The following is a 20120-nucleotide window of genomic DNA, read 5'->3' as shown; positions in this document are numbered from 1 at the left end:
ATGGTTAGTTCCATGATCCCTTGGGAAAGCTGTGCTCAAAGGGATCATACGTTGGAGACAGGGCTACACAGCGAGCTCTGCTCCCTGCACATGCAGCTCCCTTCTAGGAGTTTAGGATCATGGAATTAACCCTTATAAATAGACAAGCAATTAATAGGGAGATATTTTTAAAACCTTGCTAGTTGATTAGTAGTAATTTACCATCAGGCCCTTCTAACCTCAATCATAAGCCCATGTACTGAAACTCAAATGCATATTTCTATGCTAAATACTTTAGAGATAAACACAAAAATACTGGGTAATTCTGCCTGAACAAATACAGAACTATCAGCACGTACAGGAGTGATGGAATAGTTGTAGTTTTTTGTACTGCTGGCCATTAGTCTGTAAAGAAGTGTCTCACCAGCTCTGAGAATCCCTTCACCACCTGCCTCTGCTTCAGGTTGGTCTCTCCATCCAGATTGGAGGTTTCAATGTGGCAGATCCCATCAATATCAGTGGAGTACAGCAGCACCATATCGGCAGGGATGATCTCATTGCAAGATAAACGGATGAAATCCCCCACGTGAACTTCCTTCCACCATTTTGCAAGGTACCTTTTCTCATGTCTGGAATGACAAATATAACAGCATCTCAGCAACAAAGAGGGGCTGCAGGGATTGAATTAAAATTACAATTGCCATTAGTGATATTCCATTTTATTCTGTCAGTATGAATCATATTTTGACAGTGCCAGAAGGGGATACATCATACCAGTGAAAATGAAGGGGTGAATCACTCTTCCAATAACACCGGTTGGTAACTAATGGTGCACAAAATTAAACTGAATCTTAAGCTCTATCTGGAGGCAGCCAGTTTTACTGCAATAAAAGGCAATTCAAGCGGCAAACGACAGCTGTCATTATTTTCCCTGTGATTCTAGTCAAGTTCAATTGGAAGTGGAGATTAAAGCAAACTGTTTGCAGGTCAAGATTAGCAGGACTGCGATGAAGCTGCATTGCAAGTAAACACTCTACTCAAAAAATGACCTATTATCCATAGTTGCCAACCCGCTCACTTTTTTAGTGATCGTCAGAGATTCTGCCCTTCATTTGTGCTACTCACAAAGTGCCCCAAATGTTTGCATATTTGTGCTGCACATCCCTCCCACAATCCACTGCACACCAGCTCTTCTGTGCAAGTCCATCAATCCCTTGTGCCCCGTGCGAACACTGGGGATGTCCACTTAGTGGAACCAACCAAAACAATCAGATTTAAAGGTGCTAATCCATGAGTTGCAGTTATGCTTCAAACAAAGGATAGATGCATTTTTTATGGGCTTCACATACAGAGAGATAAGAGAAATCCAGCTATATATACACAATGGACTCATTAAACAACAGACAGTTCTGATGAAAGGTCATCAACTTGAAACGTTAACTCTGTTTCTCTCTCCACAGATGCTGTCTGACCTGCTGAGTATTTCCAGCATTTTCTGTTTTTATTATACACAGATTGGCGTCAAATTCAGAATAGCAATCTTGGCCAGTCTGAACCATATTGGAATGCTGATTAAATACTTTGGAAAAAAAATGCTAGCTCCAGAACCCTTGTACACTATCTTTTGTGCTATAAGTATCTTTCCTCTGTTGTGGCTGCTGACTATAGCTAGGTCCAACAAAAACAGTGGATTCTTAAAGAATTATAGCAGTCATGTAGTTGTTGACAACTTCATTTGATCCTATCCAAACTGGTGTCTGCATGCAATGCAGATGTGGGCGGTAATTTTATTCAATTTCTGCTGGCTTTGTGTGTGTATCTCAATTTATAGTCCACGTTTAACATGAACAATCAGCTGTTCAGCTCCCTTTGCACTGTCCGCCACACCGGGGAAGAGGGGTGCGGTGGGTAAAGTCTGAGGTTTTCTAGCCTGTATGTATTCGCCACTCCCGTGCCGTGTACATGCATTGCAAAGAGCCAATCCAAAGAGCTAACTCAACAACAATAACTTGCATTTATATAGCGCGTTTAATGTAATAAAATATCCAAGGCGCTTCCATAGGAATGTTATTAGACAAAATTTGACACCAAGCCACATAAAGAGATATTAGGACAGAAAGAGGGATTCCCTGGAATTTAGAAGATTAAAGGGTGATTTGATCAAAATTTTCAAGATATTAAGGGAACTGATAGGGTAGATAGAAACTTCTTCTGCTGGTTTAGGAAACTAGGATTAGGGGACATAGCCTAAAAATTAGAGCCAGGCTTTTCAGGAGTGAAGTTAGGAAACACTTCTACATGCAAAGGACGGTAGAAGTTTGGAACGCTCTTCTGCAAACAGCAGTTGATACTGGATCAATTGTTAATTTTAAATCTGAGATTGATAGATTTCTGTTAACCAGTAGTATTAAGGGATATGGGGCGAAGGCGAGTATATGGAGTTAGGTCACAGATCAGCCACGATCTCACTGAAAGGCTGAACAGGTTTGAGGGGCTAAATGGCCTACTCCTGTTCCTATGTTAAGGAGCATCTTAAGGGAGAAAGAGGTAGAGAGGCTTAGGGAGTGAATTCCAGAGCTTAGGGCCCAGGCAGCTGAAGGCATGGCCGCCAATGGTGGAATGATTAAAATCGGGGATGCACAAGAGGCCAGAACTGGAGAGGTGCAGAGATCTCGGAGGGTTGGAGGAGGTTACAGAGATAGGGAGGAGCGAGGCCATGGAGGGATTTGAAAACAATTCACCTGAACATGCAGATGAGGCCTCAGTTTAACATCTTATCCAAAATACAGCATCTCTGACATTGCACCACTCCTTCAGTACAGAAAACTCTCTTTTAACCGGCACAATTCAGGAGTAGGTTCAGGTAAGTTTTACGATATATTAGTGGCCGTGTAACTGGGGTTCCTGCACCTGTGGCCGTGTAACCGGGACTCCTGGATCTGTGGCCGTGTACGGGGCTCTCGTACCTTAGTAAGTATACCTCTCTGTAATCCGGACTTTTTGATCAACCGGCACCACACCGGTCCCATCAGTGCTGGATAAAAAAGAGTTTCCTGTATCTCAATACAAAACAACGCCTCAACAACCGGTAATCTTGCCGATTCTACCATACATTTAACTGAACATTCTGTAGGAGAGTACCCAATTATACAGTACATTTCTTGATTTTTTATTTTTGTTTGTGTTAAAAATTGCCTTGGTAGGTATACCTCTCTGTTATCCAGAATTTTTCATCAACCGGCACCATCCTGGCCCCATAGGTGCCGGATAAGAAGGAGTTTACTGTAGTGCACTGAAGTATCAGCCTAGATCACGTGCTCAAGTCCTGCAGCAGGGCTTGAACTCACACCCTTCTGATTTAGAAGTGAGAGTGCTACAACTGGAATCAGCAGGTAGGCGTGGATTTGATCAAGCAACCCCCTCCCACCCCCCACCAAAGACACCAAGACAAAAGACTTTTCTTCTGGAAAGCCATTACACAGCCAATTAAAAAAATTGTTACAATACTGGCATAACCACAATATTTCATATAACTGTATAATAAAGAGATTCTTACAATCTGAAACAAGATGCTTCTTGGGTCTATCTAAACTTTGCCCTCAGAAAGACAGCACTCGCTAGTGTTACTCCTACACGGGACGGGCAAGAACCTTACTTATACTTCTACAAATGAACTGTATAACAATCATACAATGCGCACAATTATCTCCAGTGGTCCAGGAGACATATAAAATCCTGCCTGAAAGACACAATTCCACTGACCCAGCACCTTCTGCGTCTTATTTTTATTGTGGCCTTGTGCACAAGATAGACCCTCAGGTCCTGTCCCATCAGTTCGTGCAAAGCATAAGCTAGTTCTGATGCAAGTGTAAAGATCAGAAAGGATTAAAGGAAGAAACTTACAAAAAAAAATTAGCACACTCTATTTTGTCCTGGGGGCAGCTAAACAACTGGTCACATTTTTTGGTAGATACACGAGAATACATTGAATTTAGCAGCAAGGCGTTCCTGTTTATGCTGAACAGAACAATTCTAAGGGTTTTTCTGTCAGTGTCTTGTTAATAACAAAAAAGTACAAGATTTATTTCATAAACCATTCCCTCAAACAAACAAAATCCTTGAGAATAGAAAACTTGAACTTCGATAACATTACAGGTTAAGACAAAGCCCTGCCCAGCGAAAACCGGGCAGACGGGTGTGTGGTAAAAATACTCCATTCTAATTTTAAGATGCCTGATGTTTCAGGTGTATGAGCCGCCCACCTGAGTCAGCGGTCGCACCGACAGCAAGAACCTAGTCTGAAGACCAAAAAGGCTTTTCCAAGTAAATTTAAACTTTTCCTTTGTGGGGCCAGGAGGAGCCCCCCAAGCAACTCGTTGGCTTCCCCTGCCCCGAACTCCTCTCCGTTCATGAACCGCTGACCGCCCTGGAACCCTTGTCCCCGCACTGACCTTGGGCCTGGGAGGTCGCCCAACTTCCCTCTCATTTTGGATAGGAAGTTGGCCAGCGACATGTTAATGAGGCACAGCCGTTAAAATCAGCTAGGTCTCCCATTGCTGCTCCTAGGCGGGTCGGTTGCTTGATAGGCCGCTTTCGCGTCTGGCTGTTAAAATTCCTACCAAAGTCTGGAACTGGGGACACAGGCTCAAGCTTAGAAGAGGGAAAGTGCAGATTGTTTGAATTTAACTCTTTTACACAAAGGATGGTGAACGTGTGGAATGGACTGCCCAGGGAGGCAGTCGAGGCTGGCAGTACACATAAATATTTGCGAATATGGGCACCTGAAAGGTATTACTTTTGGGGTTAGTAGGACAACTGTAGAGACTTTTCTGGCTCTGTATCTTCCTGTGTTCACAGTGTCAGAATGAATGTCTGAAAATAAGCCTCTTATGGGAATGCCTTTTGTAGTACAGGAAACTCTTTGGTATCCGGCACCGACGGGACCGGCGTGTTGCCGGTTGATCAAAAGTTCCGGATGACGGAGAGGGTTATCTACCGAGGCTATTTTTAACAAAGAAAAATTAAAAAATCAAGAAATGTGCAGTATACAGTAATTGGGTACTCACCAACAGAATGTTGTGTTAAATGGATGGTGGAAGATGCTTGATTAAGTACAGTACTGCCAGTTGAGGGTAATGCAATGCAATGACTACCAGCAGCATGGGAGACACACAGTGCCCCTGTAAAATGGCGGATCAGAAGCGACTACCGGCAGCGCGGGAGAGTCAGATTCCTGTTACAGGGGTATTGAGGTGTTCTGACTTCCGACAGCACCAAAAAGCCGCGTAGTGGCAGTTTGGAGAACTACCCCCACTGACTAACTCGGCCACCGTGGGAGACTCGGACACATTGCCGGTTATTGAGGTGTTGTTTTCGGAGTGAGAACTTTGCCGGTTAATAGAGAATTCTGGCTATTTAGGTGCCGTTTAAACAGTATTTCTGTACTTAATGTATTTAAGGGGAAGCTAGATAAACACATGAGGGAGAAAGGAAACTCTTTGGGAGGGTAAGCTGTGAGGAGGATGTCAAGAAACTCCAGTACGATTTGGACAGGTTGGGTGATTGGGCAGAAACATGGCAAATGCACTATAATGTGGATAAATGTGAGGTTATCCACTTTGGTGGCAAAAACAGGAAGGCAGATTATTATTTAAATGGCAATAGATTGGGAGAAGGGGAAGTGCAAAGAGACCTGGGTGTTCTTGTGCACCAGTCGCTGAAGGTAAGCATGCAGGTGCAGCAGGCAGTTAAGAAGGCAAATGGTATGTTGGCCTTCGTAGCAAGAGGGTTCGAGTACAAGAACAAGGATGTCTTGCTGCAGTTGTACAGGGCCTTGGTGAGACCGCACCTTGTGTATTGTGTGCAGTTTTGGTCACCTTACCTGAGGAAGGACGTTCTTGCCATGGAGGGAGTGCAGCGAAGATTCACCAGGCTGATACCTGGGATGGCAGGAATGACGTACGAGGAGAGATTGTGTCAATTGGGCGAGTTTAGAAGATTGAGAGGGGATCTCATCGAAACCTATAAAATTCTGTCAGGTCTGGACAGACTAGATGCAGAAAGGATGTTTCTGATGGCCGGGGAGTCCAGAACCAGGGGTTATAGTCTAAGGATAAGGGGTAAGCCATTTAGGACTGAAATGAGGAGAAATTTCTTCACCCAGAGAGTGGTGAACCTGTGAAATTCTCTGCCACAGAGGGCGGTGGAGGCCAGTTCATTAAATATATTCAAGAAAGAGTTGGATATATTTCTTAAGGCTAAAGGGATCAAGGGATATGGGGAGAAGGCAGGGACAGGGTACTGAATTTGGATGATCAGCCATGATCTCATTGAATGGCGGAGCAGGCTCGAAGGGCCGAATGGCCTACTCCTGCTCCTATCTTCTATGTTTCTATGTTTCTATGAATAAAGGTTATGCTGATAGGGTTAGATAAAGTAGGTGGGAGGAGGCTCTTGGGGAGCATAAACACTGGCATGGACCAGTTGGGCCAAATGGCCTGTTTCTGTGCTGTACACTCGATCGATGTAATGTATCGGCAAGATCATCTTAGTAAAATATATGGATTTAACTACTTTTGCTTTTTAATATGATTTATACATCTATATGTTTATGCATTAGAACATGAATGTGTTTGTTTTCTCTGAATTATTGTGCATTTCTGCCAATAATGCTCAAAGATTAATAACATTGTAAATATAAAATAACATACTATTCCTAAAAGAAAATGCAAGTAGATACACGCCTAACCTTTTTGGTAAGAGGCTTGACAAAAAGAAACACAGTAAAATCACGTCATTTGATCTGTTGACGTGTAGCTGCATCACTGCAATCGAAATTTTTAGAAGTCTCAGATTACCCATCACTTTAGATACCTGTGCCTCATTTCACAAAATAGCACCTCATTAGCCAAGTGTATTCAAACAGAAGATTGCTGGCACGTTAGCTGTTACCTAGGAAAGTTTGCTTCATGGCCAAGTGCTTTCTTTGTACAAACTGCACTGAGACAGTATGGTAGGAATTGATTACTTCAGTTCCCTATGCTCAGCAATCAAAAATGTCACCAGTCAATGGTCCAGAACCAGCTATTCTTAGATTAGGGCCAGCAGAAACCACTTCTTCCTGCTCTGATTTACCACTTGATGTAGAAACTGATATTAAAGGACCATTTTCTGGTAATTACCATCCATGCCAATTTACAGCACAGTAAATCGAGAGAAGCACAATGATCCACTTGGTCACAACGTTACACCACTCTTACTGATCAGCTATGTCACTATCAAATAATGAATAGAAAATTATAAATCAAAAACTAAAGAAAGTGACCCAAAATGTCATTGTGAATTATGAACTGCAGCGCACACTTTTACCAACAGTCAACATGGCGATTTTATGACTGAGTTTTGAGAGCACGTCAGGTGACTGATTTAAGGAACTGAACCCACCCATTAAAAGAAAGAGAGATGAAACTCTAAGGAAAAGATGAAACTGCTTGTTAGTTCAGTTTATTTAAAAATCATACATTTGTGACCAAAATGAGCACAGGTTGATCTAAAGAAATGTGAAGTGAAGGATAAAGAAAAGGGCAAGAGAAAAACACAGTGAAAAGATTTGAACAGAAAAAAAACTTAAGCACAAGAAATAGAAAAATAGCTATGACATTATTTGAGTATATTGTGCTTTCCTGTTCATTACAGTAACTTGAACAGTAACTCTTAATGAACACCAGTGTAGGTCCATCGCTATCAGACTTTTCCTGTCGATGATACTTTTTCCCTGTATTTCGATTTTCCTGCATAGATATGTTCAAAAACACTACCAAAATGAACCAAACAATGAAATGGTTTCCATACTTTTTCCTTCATGACATTGTACTCATGCATGCAGGATTAAAAAAAAATAATCTAAGGTACAGGCTAATATATATCTCAATTTAAAGATTATGGCCTAGAAATTCACTGGCACCAGTCTCGCCAGGAGTACCGCCCCGGAAGGAGTCGCGGCCGCCCACCGCAAATTCACTCGAGGCGCCCCGCATCCCTCTTGGGGCGCTGCAACCGAAAATCGCAGCGCAACGTGCTGCAGCGCCACACACTGCGGCACGGCGCGCTGCGGTACTGCAGGCCTTCCTCCCCTTCTTAAAGAGGAGGGGCCTGCTGCAGCGCGCTCGAAGAGCGTGAGTGCTGGCAAAAGAGCCCGGCACCAAGGAGAAGTGCCGGGCTCTTGGGACACAGCCGGCACTCCACGGGGGGGGGGGGGGGGGGGCGCTCAGGAGGCCGGGGACGGCGGTGCGGGGAGGTGCTGGCAGGCGGCCAGCAAAAAAAAGGCCGCCCCCGCACCTCAGCGCCTGTACCGCCGCAGGTAGGCCATTTGCGACCGGCGTTAAAGCAGGGGGCGCTACTAAATTTTGCATTCGGGGTGGTAGCGGGGTGCTATGCACACCGATGACGTCATCGGTAGCAGCGCAGCGCTAACGGCTAGCGCCGCCATTAGCGTCCCGCTAAATTTAGCGGGAGGCGTGGCCAGTGGCGCAAAACCCACTAAGTGCCCTCTTAGGGTGCTAACGGGTGGCGCAGCCCACTGACTTTCTAGGCGTATGTCTGTTTGTTTTCCAGCCCAGTAAATTATTGATCTGTGCTAACCACACAGTTATTAATATATTACCAGTAATGTACCAATTTCTGCACTCCCAGCTTGATTCTCATACTGCAGCTAACCTCACAGATTAGCTGCAAACTTTGTCCCTTGCTTCCCTGGTACCAGCCACAGGCTCAGATGGATTTTACTGCCGTTTTCTAGGTACGGTCTCCCTATTTGCATACTCCCTTCCAAACCTCGATAGGCCTCCTCAGTTGCTCCCCGACAGGCCCCAGCCATCTGCGCTGTCTCCATCATAAGCTCCATTTCCCCTTCTTTATGCAAACGTGGCAAGATAATTCTGGATCTGTGCCCCCATCTCCAGGAAGCGACTATTAGAGGGTCAGTCGTATATCTGATTCCACGTCTCCATGGGAGGTGAAAGCAAAAGGATTTGAGACATATAGAATGAAGAGAGTGTATGAGTACAGAAAGAAAGAGAAACACATTAGACAAGGAGAAAGGAAGATAAAGTATGAGAGGAACAGACAGAGAGTGAGAATAAGATACAGTGAGAGGAGAAAGAGAAAGATAGAGAGAGAAATAGAGGCAAAGATAGAGTGAGAAATAAAGGCAATATGCATGGCATAGAGAGAATGGGAGGGGTACAGGACAGGGAGGAGACAGATGTGAGGACAAACAAAAGTGATCGAGGCACGCGAGAAATATGGGACTTATTGAGCTTTGGGTTCAGATGGATTGCAATGGTCATTTTCAGCTCTGATTTACAGAAAGGGAGTGTTAGAAAAAATGTCAGAAATAGAAAAGAAAGAAGAGATAGGAGGGAGAGACAAAAAAAAGTGTGAGACATGAGACGGACACAATTTTATTTTTGCTCCTGAGCAACACCATGGGTAATCAACTAATATTTATAATTTGTTCTTTATTCTCATGTTGCGTTTCGCTGCTTAATGTCTGTGCATCTCCATGTTATTGTTTTCTGGCTCTACTTTTTATATTTTTTCCTATTATATTTCTTCCAGTTTTTGCTACATTGCTGCATCAGAGACATGCCTCCAGCTCCCTACGTCCAGGTGTCTAACTCCTTCCCGCTACAGTCAAATCTGTGTGAAACAGCATTAGCTTGAGAATTCCGTTAAGGCAGTTTAAAGATTTTATTGGGAAACAAACACCTAGGTGACAGGGTGTGTTGCACAAAGGATTGCACTAAGGATGTTCTTCCATGATTATGGAAAATATTATACGTTAAAATTATCTCCCCTATTTGTGAAACAGACATAATTTACTTGAAGGAGAGATTAAAAACTCCAACAAATTGGCTAAAATGTAACTTTATGAAAAAATTCAACTCATCTGCATAGGTTTAATTTGTTCATTTTATGTTTGATTCAATAACTTCTAAAGTCACTTTATTTTCTGCTATATTCTATAAGCCAATGAATAAAGTTCAGCTTTCTACCTATTAGCCACCAAAAGTTCTCCCCATTTGTGCCTTAAAGTACAAAGAATTATCAGGGGAGTGTGGCCTGTTTATTTGAAGATGTCTTTACCTGTTGTAGAGAAGACATATGTTCCGATTGATTTTTTGGTCTGAGCGGTGACGTCTGTGATCCTCCCACATATCTTTGAGAGCATTCGGGAGGAGGACGATCAGGATGGGGATGAGGCTGATCACTGGTTGGAAGGCATTGACGATGGGCACAAAGTTGAGCGCGGCAATGAAGATAAAATATACATTGGCCAGCCGGTGCAGCTGCTCAAAGAGATTCTTGGGCACAAAGGACCACACCGTGTACTTGGTTGTCTTGATCCCATTTCCCAAATATTTTTGGTTTGTAGCTTTTGTGCTCCCTCCATACAACAAATTCGAAACCACAATCCTCTTGGTGCCCTCCTTCATTTTTCATTGACTTTCCTTATTTACAATTATGCAGCCTGCTAGCATTGCCATAGTTTCAAAGTTGTTTCCTTCTATCTAAGTGGCCACAGCACAGTAAATCCTGCTGCCCCAATCTCCGCATGGTCCTCTCGACTGGTTTGGAAAGTCTGTTGTTTTGTGACTGGCAATCCCTGACACAGTTATCACTCCGGTCCTTCACTTGTTAATCATAAACTTGCATTTGGCTCAGCTTGTTTCCTGCACCACCCACTTATAAACTACCTGGACGCACACATGCCAGATTCTTTGGTAACTGTAATCCAATTTCATTTGTGATGCTTAATGCCTTAATTTCCTTGTTACCAGCAAACGTTGCTACAATAGACACAGAGCGCATACAGTAGAGTGGTACTTTATTTCACTGGTCATGAAAATCCATGAACTCACCAGTGGCAAATCACACAAGGGTCACATTCATTTGTAGAATAAGGTGGATATTCACTGTTTGCACAAGAGAATGGGCCAAATCTTGCTGGAAAAATAACTGTGTATTAATGCGCAAGTTATGAGGATTAACAGATACACCGCGAGATGCGAATCTCAGAACTTGTTGGTCGATTTGCGCTGCTCCGCCATTTGCTTTGCACAAACGGCATCTTGCCTCCCTGTTATTTTTAAGAACTTGCTGGATTTTCACATTAAACTCACAGCAGAAAGTTAAGTCTGGTAATTAAGAGTGCAAATATCCTTTTAATGATGTTATAATTGTTAATGCAATGCCAATCAACTGCTCAGATCCAGAAAGGAAACAACTGAAACTGTGGAGTCTCATTTCTTCAGGTAGCGAATTGTTCTTAGAAATTTAAAAATAAAATTATATTTTTTCATACTTTTCTTTCTGTCTCTTTTTTCCTCTCTCTCTTAATATAATCTTTCTTTTCTTCTTTTTATTTCTCTTCCTGTATTTGATTTGACTCTAATTCACCCACTCTAACTTACCCTCCTTCTCAGTCATTCCTCTGTATTTTCTCAATCCTTAAATCTCTGGTTAGGGAGATACACTGTTGGTCCCATCGTTCACTAAGGTCCCAAATGCCCCATTGCCCCGTTATCAGCTCGCACTTCCAGCAACTTACAGGGCAAAAAATTTGAGCTGAAGATCTAACTAACAGCACATGGCACACAATGCCCCGCTCCAGCAAGATTTGGGCCATTGTGATCACTTGATTTAAAATGAACATCATTACCCTGTAAAGCGGCCGGGCCAAGCCTACAGTGCAATTTATAAACAATGAAAACCAAAGCAATTTACTGTAATTTCTCTTCCTAAATAGGTACCAATCCCCTTCTAAAGAGAAAAGTATACCTTGGAGTGTGTATCATGAGTAGCATTTGTTCTAAAATCCACATTGTTCTCTCTGCATGAAGAGGATATTATTAAAACAAACTGGAAAGTATTGGGCTCCTTCATGAAACGCTACATTCATTCATTTCAGCAGACAATTAATGCAGTGCATGTGCTTAAGGAGTGTAATCCAATGAAATCTTCCAACATGAAAAGAAGCGACTGTGTGGGACCCTCTGAGGCACAGAAGATGGTAAATGGTATATAGAGAAGGTAAATCAGAAACACAACTTCAATTTAAAATGCCATAGCAACATAAGGAGGCAGAAGTTTGACTCTGGCTTCAGGACAAAGTTCAAACTGAACAAATAGTTCCTCTTCACACAAAAGGTGATCAACACATGAAGTGGACTTCAGGATAGGGTAGCGGAGGCCAAAAATCTTGGACGTATTTAAGAAAGTTAAATGCTGTGATAGGGCAACCTAAATTATTTTTTAATGATTGAAGTAACATGGACTAAATGCCCTTTCCCATCCGTAACTAACTTGTGTCTAGTCCTTACTAGATGGTGTCTAGCCCTTACTGCTGTAGATGGTGTCAGTGAGTCAAATTTAATTTAGTCAGTCACAGGTGTCCTTTTGAAAAAAGTTAGAAGCACTGACCACTGGACAGTCAAGTGCACTACTGTAATATCATTTGATTTACAATCAGTACTCAGTTCAGCACTTAGGTCAAGAGAGTTGTACTTGACATCCATCACTCCTGTATATCAGTTTGATTCAGTGACAGCACGTTAACCTCTGAGGATTCAAGCCCCACTACCCGACAAGCACGTGATCTAGGCTGATACATCAATGCAGTACTGAAGGATTGCTGCATGGTTGGAGGTGCCGTCTTTCAGATGAGACATTAAACCAAGGCCCCATCTGCATGTTCAGATAGATCTCATGGCACAATTCGGAAAAGAGTTCTCTTGGTGTCCTGGCTAATGTTTGTTCCTCAACCAACACCACCAAAAATTAGTCATTTATCTCACTGCTGTTTGTGGGAACTTGCGGTGTGCAAATTGGCTCTCGTGTTTGCCTGCACTTCAAAAGTGATTCATCAACTGAATACTTGGGACATCCTGAAGGCATGAAAGGCATTATATAAATGCAAGTTGTTCTTTCTTCGTCGTTTTGAGGTACAACACCATTCTGAAAATTTAAGGCTAATGGCTACAATCATTCAAATTCATTGGATGGCAACTAGAGTTAGAACAAAAAAAAACATTAAACTTGCTTTACCTAATTTATATTTGGTTCTTTGAACTACCAAATATTAAGCAAAGACTTCCAAATGAACGTTTGTGAGACATCCTTGAAGAACTCCTTTAAGAACCAAGTACCAACAGCTCCATCTGCAGAGACAATTTAAGCCTAATTTTGATTTGAGATCTACTTAAGCTTATTTATTTTAGCTGCCAGGATCGAAATGCATTTCAGTCTCTTTTTCTTATATCTTTGTCTCACTAACCAGCAATTTTAAAGCATTTCTCTAAAGAATACAACTGTTAGATTGCTGGCTGAGCTGAATGTCATCAACATGCTCTTTATAGCAGTCCTCAGATTCCAACATGGATCTTGTTCTGCAAATTACAGTTGAAGGCACAAAATTTAATTTTCTGCTAACTTAATAGTTATCACAAGGTCGAGCTGACAACAATATACACCTCGGCCTTCTCTTAAATACAGGGGCCTGGAGTTTCCACTCAAATGCGCAGGTTTCTTTCGGCACAATTCGCCCGATATCAGCATAATGGGCGCAAATGATTGGGGAAATTGCATTCAGCACAACTCAAGTTTCCACAATCTTTTATCTGAGGAAGGATGTTCTTGCCATGGAGGGAGTGCAGCGAAGATTCACCAAGCTGATACCTGGGATGGCAGGAATGACGTATGAGGAGAGATTGGGTCGATTGGGCTTGTACTCGCTGAAGTTTAGAAGAATGAGGGGATCTCATTGAAACTTATAAAATTCTAACAGGACTAGACAGACTGGATGCAGGAAGGATGTTCCCGATGGCCGGAGAGTCCAGAACCAGGGGTCACAGTCTAAGGATAAGGGGTAAGCTATTTAGGACAGAGATGAGAAGGAATTTCTTCACCCAGAGAGTGGTGAACCTGTGGAATTCTCTACCACAGAAGGCAGTGGAGGCTAATTAATTAAATATATTCAAGAAGGAGTTGGATATATTTCTTAAGGCTAAAGGGATCAAGGGATATGGGGAGAAGGCAGGGACAGGGTACTGAGTTTGGATGATCAGCCATGATCTCATTGAATGGCAGAGCAGGCTCGAGGGGCCAAATGGCCTACTCCTGCTCCTATCTTCTATGTCTATCTATGTCTATGTTTTACGCTAGTTCTAAAAACAACACGCGAGAAGCAGGCCGCACTCCCAAAACTGGCCACACCCCCGAGTGAATTAATCACCTTTGGGAGTTTCTGCTAATTGTGCTTGTTTGCAGGACTTCGAGGAGGCTCCAAAAATTATTCTGGATCTTTTAGGCACAAGGATGGTATGTTTTGAAAGGAATTGAATGATTTTTTAATTACTAAGGAACTGACTACTATACCCCAATCTAACTGGAAAATAGTTTTGTATATCTTTTAAAGTCATTTTCAGTCATTTACTCACAGGTAGTAGTTTGACACTCCAATTTAAAATGCTTATTTTTTGTGTTAAACCCATTTTCAGTTGTATTAAACCCATTTTCAGTTGTATTAATGAAACTTTACCAAGTTAGCACTCTTAAATACATCAAGTGATATTATTTTAATTGCATTTTAAAACACTGCCCAGGTGTGCTGGTTCACAGGGCAGATTTTGCGCTCGGCGATATGCAAATGAGTTTGAGCGGAAATTCGGGGGGGCGGGTGGAGGGAGAACACTTTTCAAAATGGGCACAATTTTGGGCACAATCGCCAATTGCTCCCAAAGCAGAAACTCTACCTCAGGGACTTGGACATTAATTTGGTCATGGAATATCCTCTGGTGACTGTCCCCATTTGTATTTTCTACTTCTTGGTTTAAAATGTTTGTGGAAGTGAAGTTGAATAATTATGAGAGAGAATGTGCACGTTTGTTACAGTCTCTCAGTGTATCAGATTTGATTCTGGTAGCGTAGTGGTAATGTCACTGGGCTAGTAATCCAGAGGCCTGGACTAATAATCCAGAGACAGAATTCAAATCCCACCACAGCAGCTGGGGAACTTAAATTTAATTAAATAAAATCTGGATTAAAAAGCTAGCATCAGTAATGGTGACCATAAAACTATCGGATTGTCGTAAAAACCCATCTGGCTCACTAATGTCCTTTAGGGAAGGAAAACTGCTGTCCTTACCTGGTCTGGCCTATATGTGACTCCAGACCCACAGCAATGTGGATGACTCTAACTGCCCTCTGAAATGGCCTAGCAAGCCACTCAGTTGTAACAAACCACTACAAAAAACAATAAGAATGAAACCAGACAGACCACCCGGCATCGACGTCGGCACCAGCTACGGACACGGCAATGGCACACCCAGCCCAGTCGACCCTGCAAAGTCCTCCTCATCAACATCTGGGGACTTGTGCCAAAATTGGGAGAGCTGTCCCACAGACTAGTCAAGCAACAGCCTGACATAGTCATACTCACAGAATCATACCTTTCAGCCAATGTCCCAGATTCCTCCATCACCATCCCTGGGTATGTCCTGTCCCACAGGCAGGACAGACCCACCAGGAGTGGCGGCACAGTGGTATACAGTCAGAAGGAGTGGCCCTGGGGGTCCTCAACATCGACTCCGGAACCCATGAAGCCTCATGGCTTCAGGTCAAGCATGGGCAAGAAAACCTCCTGCTGATTACCACCTACCGCCCTCCCTCAGCTGATGAATCAGTAATCCTCCATGTTGAACACCATTTGGGAGAAGCACTGAGAGTAGCAAAGGCACAGAATGTACTCTGGGTGGGGGACTTCAATGACCATCACCAAGAGTGGCTCGGTAGCTGTACTGGCTGCGCTAGACGTGCTCCTATCTAGCTATCCAGCAAGTTAAACACTCATTCAAAAATAATTCTTCTGAAGCGGTTGCTGTTTTGAAGCTTTTACTTGAACAAATTTGTGAAACTGTAAACAAAGACAAAGTATGTTTTGTACATAAACTGAGTACTATACATTCGATATTACATAAGATATAAACATATTTACAACAGTAGAATAGACTAATTGTATAACTAACATACATTTGAACTAACTTCTGTAACTATTAAATATTAACCTTTTATAAACATAGTATTATCAAAATATTACTCTGACAACATTGCTATTATGCTAAGAACCAAAGATACTCACAGATATTGCGCTTGGCCTAACATATGAAATCAGATTACACTGGATTGTAAATGGAACCTCTCATGGCAGATTCTCCATTACTCAAGTCAGGTTCTTCCTGGCAAAACTGCTTCCTGGGGTCAACAGGAAGAAAGGTAGGAAGGTCAAATGACCGTCAACAGGAAGAAAGGTAGGAAGGTCAAATGACCTCTCACAGGAAGAAAGGTAGGAAGGTCAAATGACCTCTCACAGGAAGAAAGGAACAAAGGTCAAATGACCTCACACAGGAAGAAAGATCAGATGACCTTTCCAGCATACAAACTGTTAACACAATAACCGCCACCAGAGGGTGCTATCGCATGTAAAAATGTCCAGAATGTCACATAATGTCCATCGGTCCAGAACAGTAGCACCACTTCTGACCGAGCTGGCCGAGTCCTGAAGGACATAACTGCCAGTCTGGGCCTGCGACAGGTTGTGAGAGAACCAACACGAGGGAAAAACCTACTTGACCTCGTCCTCGCCAACTTACCTGTCACAGATGCATCTGTCCGTGACAGTATTGGTAGTAGTGACCACCGCACAGTCATTTTGGAGACGAAGTCCAGTCTTCACACTGAGGACACCCTCATCGTGTTGTGTGGCACTAACACCGTGCTAAATGGGATAAATTCAGAACAGATCTAGCAGCTCAAAACTGGGTATCTATGAGGTGCTGTGGGCCACCAGCAGCAGCAGAATTGTATTCCACCACAATCTGTTACCTCATGGCCCGGCATATTCCTCACTCTACCATTACCACCAAGCCAGGGGACCAACCCTGGTTCAATAAGAAGTGTAGAAGAGCATGCCAGGAGCAGTACCAGGCGTACCTAAAAATGAGGTGCCAACCTGGGGAAGCAGCAACACAGGACTACATACATGCATGCTAAAAAACGGAAGCAGCATGCTATAGACATGGCTAAGCGATCCCACAATCAATGGATCAGATCAAAGCACTGCAGTCCTGTCACATCCAGTCTTGAATGTGGTGGACCATTAAACAACTAACGGGAGGAGGAGGCTCCATGAATATCCCCATCCTCAATGATGGTGGAGCCCAGCACGTGAGTGCAAAAGGCAAGGCTGAAAGGTTTGCAACCATCTTCAGCCAGAAGTGCCGAGTGGATGATCCATATCGGCCTACTCCCGAGGACCCCACCATCACAGAAGCCAGTCTTCAGCCAATTCGATTCACTCCACGTGATATCAAGAAATGGCTGAGCGCACTGGATACAGCAAAGGCTATGGGCCCCAACAAAATCCCGGCTATCGTGCTGAAGACTTGGGCTCCAGAACTAGCCACAGCTATAGCCACGCTGTTCCAGTACAGCTACAACACTGGCATCTATCCGACAATGTGGAAAGCTGCCCAGGTATGTCCTGTCCACAAAAAGCAGGACAAATCCAACCTGGCCAATTACCGCCCCATCAGTCTACTCTCAATCATCAGCAAAATGATGGAAGGTGTCATCGACAGTGGTATCAAGCAGCACTTACTCACCAATAACCTGCTCACTGAGGCCCAGTTTGGATTCCGCCAAGACCGCTCAGCTCCCGGCCTCATTACAGCCTTGGTCCAAACATGGACAAAGGAGCTGAATTCCAGAGGTGAGGTGAGAGTGACTGCCCTTGACATCAAGGCAGCATTTGACCGAGTGTGGCATCAAGGAGTCCGAGTAAAACTGAAGTCAATGGGAATTGGGGGGAAAACGCTCCACTGGCTGGAGTCATACCAAGCACAAAGGGAGATGGTTGTGATGGTTGAAGGTCAATCATCACAGCCCCAGGACATCGCTGCAGGAGTTCCTCAGGGCAGTGTCCTATGTGCAACCATCTTCAGCTGCTTCATCAATGACCTTCTCTCCAACATAAGGTCAGAAATGGGGATGTTCACTGATGACTGCATAGTGTTCAGCGTCATTCACAACTCCTCAGATAATGAAGCAGTCCATGCCCGCATGCAGCAAGAGCTGGACGACGTTCGGGCTTGGGCTGATAAGTGGCAGATAACATTCACGCCACACAAGTGCCAGGCAATGACAATCTCCAACAAGCGAGAGTCTACCCACCTCCCTTTGACATTCAACGGCATTACCATTGCCGAATCCCCCAACATCAACATTTTGGGGGTCACCATTGACCTGAAATTTAACTGGACCAGCCACATAAATACTGTGGCAACAACAGCAGGTCAGAGGCTGGGTATTCTGCAGCGAGTGTCTCACCTCCTGACTCCCCGAAGCCTTTCCACCATCTACAAAGGCACAAGTAAGGAGTGTGATGGAATACTCTCCACTTACCTGGATGAGTGCAGCTCCAACAACACTCAAGAAACTCGACACCATCCAGGACAAAGCAGCCCGTTTGATTGGCACCCCATCCACCACATTAAACATTCACTCCCTCCACCACCAGCGTACCGTGGCTGCAGTTTGTACCATCTACAAGATGCACTGCAGCAACTTGCCAAGGCTTCTTCGGCAGCACATCCGAAATCCGCAACCTCTTCCACCTAGAAGGACAAGGGCAGCAGGCGCATGGGAACACCATCACCTCCAAGTTCCCCTCCAAGTCACACACCATCCTGACTTAGAAGTATATCGCCGATCCTTCATCGTCGCTGGGTCAAAATCCTAGAACTCCCTACCTAACAGCACTGTGGGAGTACCTTCACCACATGGACTGCAGTGGTTCAAGAAGGCGGCTCACCACCACCTTCTCGAGGGCAATTAGGGATAGGCAATAAATGTTGGCATTGCCAGCGACGCCCACATCCCATAAACGAAAAAAAAAATTCTGTCATGGGGTAAAGACCAGTGCTACAGCCCCGCTGAGTTCCATTTGACTGCAGACTTCTGAATTTAAAATGCATTTTTGATGAGACACAATTCATCTCTTCAGTAGCAACAGCTTGGACACAAAGGCATGGATTTTATCCCGGAGCTGCGTTCTGTGCCGGGGAGGGGCGCTGTTTTGAGGTTGGGAAACTTGGAAACCGGGTTTCCCGAACCTCCTGCAGCTTTTAGCTGCAGGACTACTTTTTAAAAATTTCTGTCGGGTTCCTGCCCACAGGCTGGGGAAGCCATCTGCACAAGGCCGCAGCCAAGGAGAGCAGGCATGTCCAGTGAGTGAGGGGGAGAGATCACGGGGGCGGTCCCGATTGCGGGAGAGGGGCGATTCCGATCGTTGAGGGGGAGGGGAGGGGTTCCAATCGCGGGCGTATGGGCAGTTCTGATGTTGATCGGGCAGGGGGGTCCAGTGGTGGTGGGGGGGGTGGGTACAGGGAGCGCAGGGAGCAGATGGTCATCTGGGGGAGTTTACTGGGTAGCTTGTTGGGCCTGGCAGAAGCACTCCTGCTCCTCCTGTCCCACAAGCAGTGCTGTATGGATTCAGCCCTGTCACCTCCTTTCACCTACCGAGTTTCCCGAGGCTGGGAAACCTGGCCGACATGAGTTAAAAATAGAATGACTGTTAAAATGAAGGCACACCGCCTCATTATAATATTTAGACCAAGGCGGGTTGGGTTTCTTTCAGATTTTTTGCATTTTAATCTCTGACCCGACCCCAACTCACCCGTTTTTGGGAGTTAAGATTCAGCCAAAGTGATGGAAGGTTCTGGGGGGTGAGGAAGTCAAACTGAATAGCTATCACAAAACCAGAACTTTCTTCACTTCTCCAGGTATTTATTTGCTCTTTCATAGACATTATAAGATTGACATTTTGAACAATTGATTGGGCTCGTTACAAGATTATTACAGTAAAATTACACATTGGCCCAGAAATTCCGTTCGCAGGCCTCCCGCGGGCGGGGGGCTGCGAGCTGGAAAAATCTGCGACTAGACCTGAGGGCTCCCAGGAGGCGCAGCGTTCCGATGCTGGGCCTCTCCAAACTGCTGGTGTGCAGGGCCCATGTATCCCAGAG

At 44.1% G+C, this 20120-nt stretch overlaps 1 protein-coding gene across 2 annotated transcripts in view; it reads right to left on the bottom strand.

Moving 5' to 3' along the window:
• atp10d (ATPase phospholipid transporting 10D) overlaps nucleotides 1-20120 on the bottom strand; it is a 269873-nt gene that overhangs the window by 122531 nt on the left and 127222 nt on the right. For both annotated transcript variants that reach the window (XM_085969712.1, XM_085969722.1), the window contains one exon: nucleotides 404-608. In XM_085969712.1, the coding sequence (XP_085825838.1) occupies nucleotides 404-608 (205 nt within the window). The remainder of the gene's footprint in view (nucleotides 1-403; nucleotides 609-20120) is intronic.

Source organism: Somniosus microcephalus, chromosome 2, assembly GCF_052327205.1.
Source record: "Somniosus microcephalus isolate GS21.2 chromosome 2, FLI_Smic_1.0, whole genome shotgun sequence".
NCBI lineage: Eukaryota > Metazoa > Chordata > Chondrichthyes > Squaliformes > Somniosidae > Somniosus > Somniosus microcephalus.
Note: the sequence above shows the minus strand (reverse complement) of the source record. Positions and strands in the feature narration are given on the sequence as shown.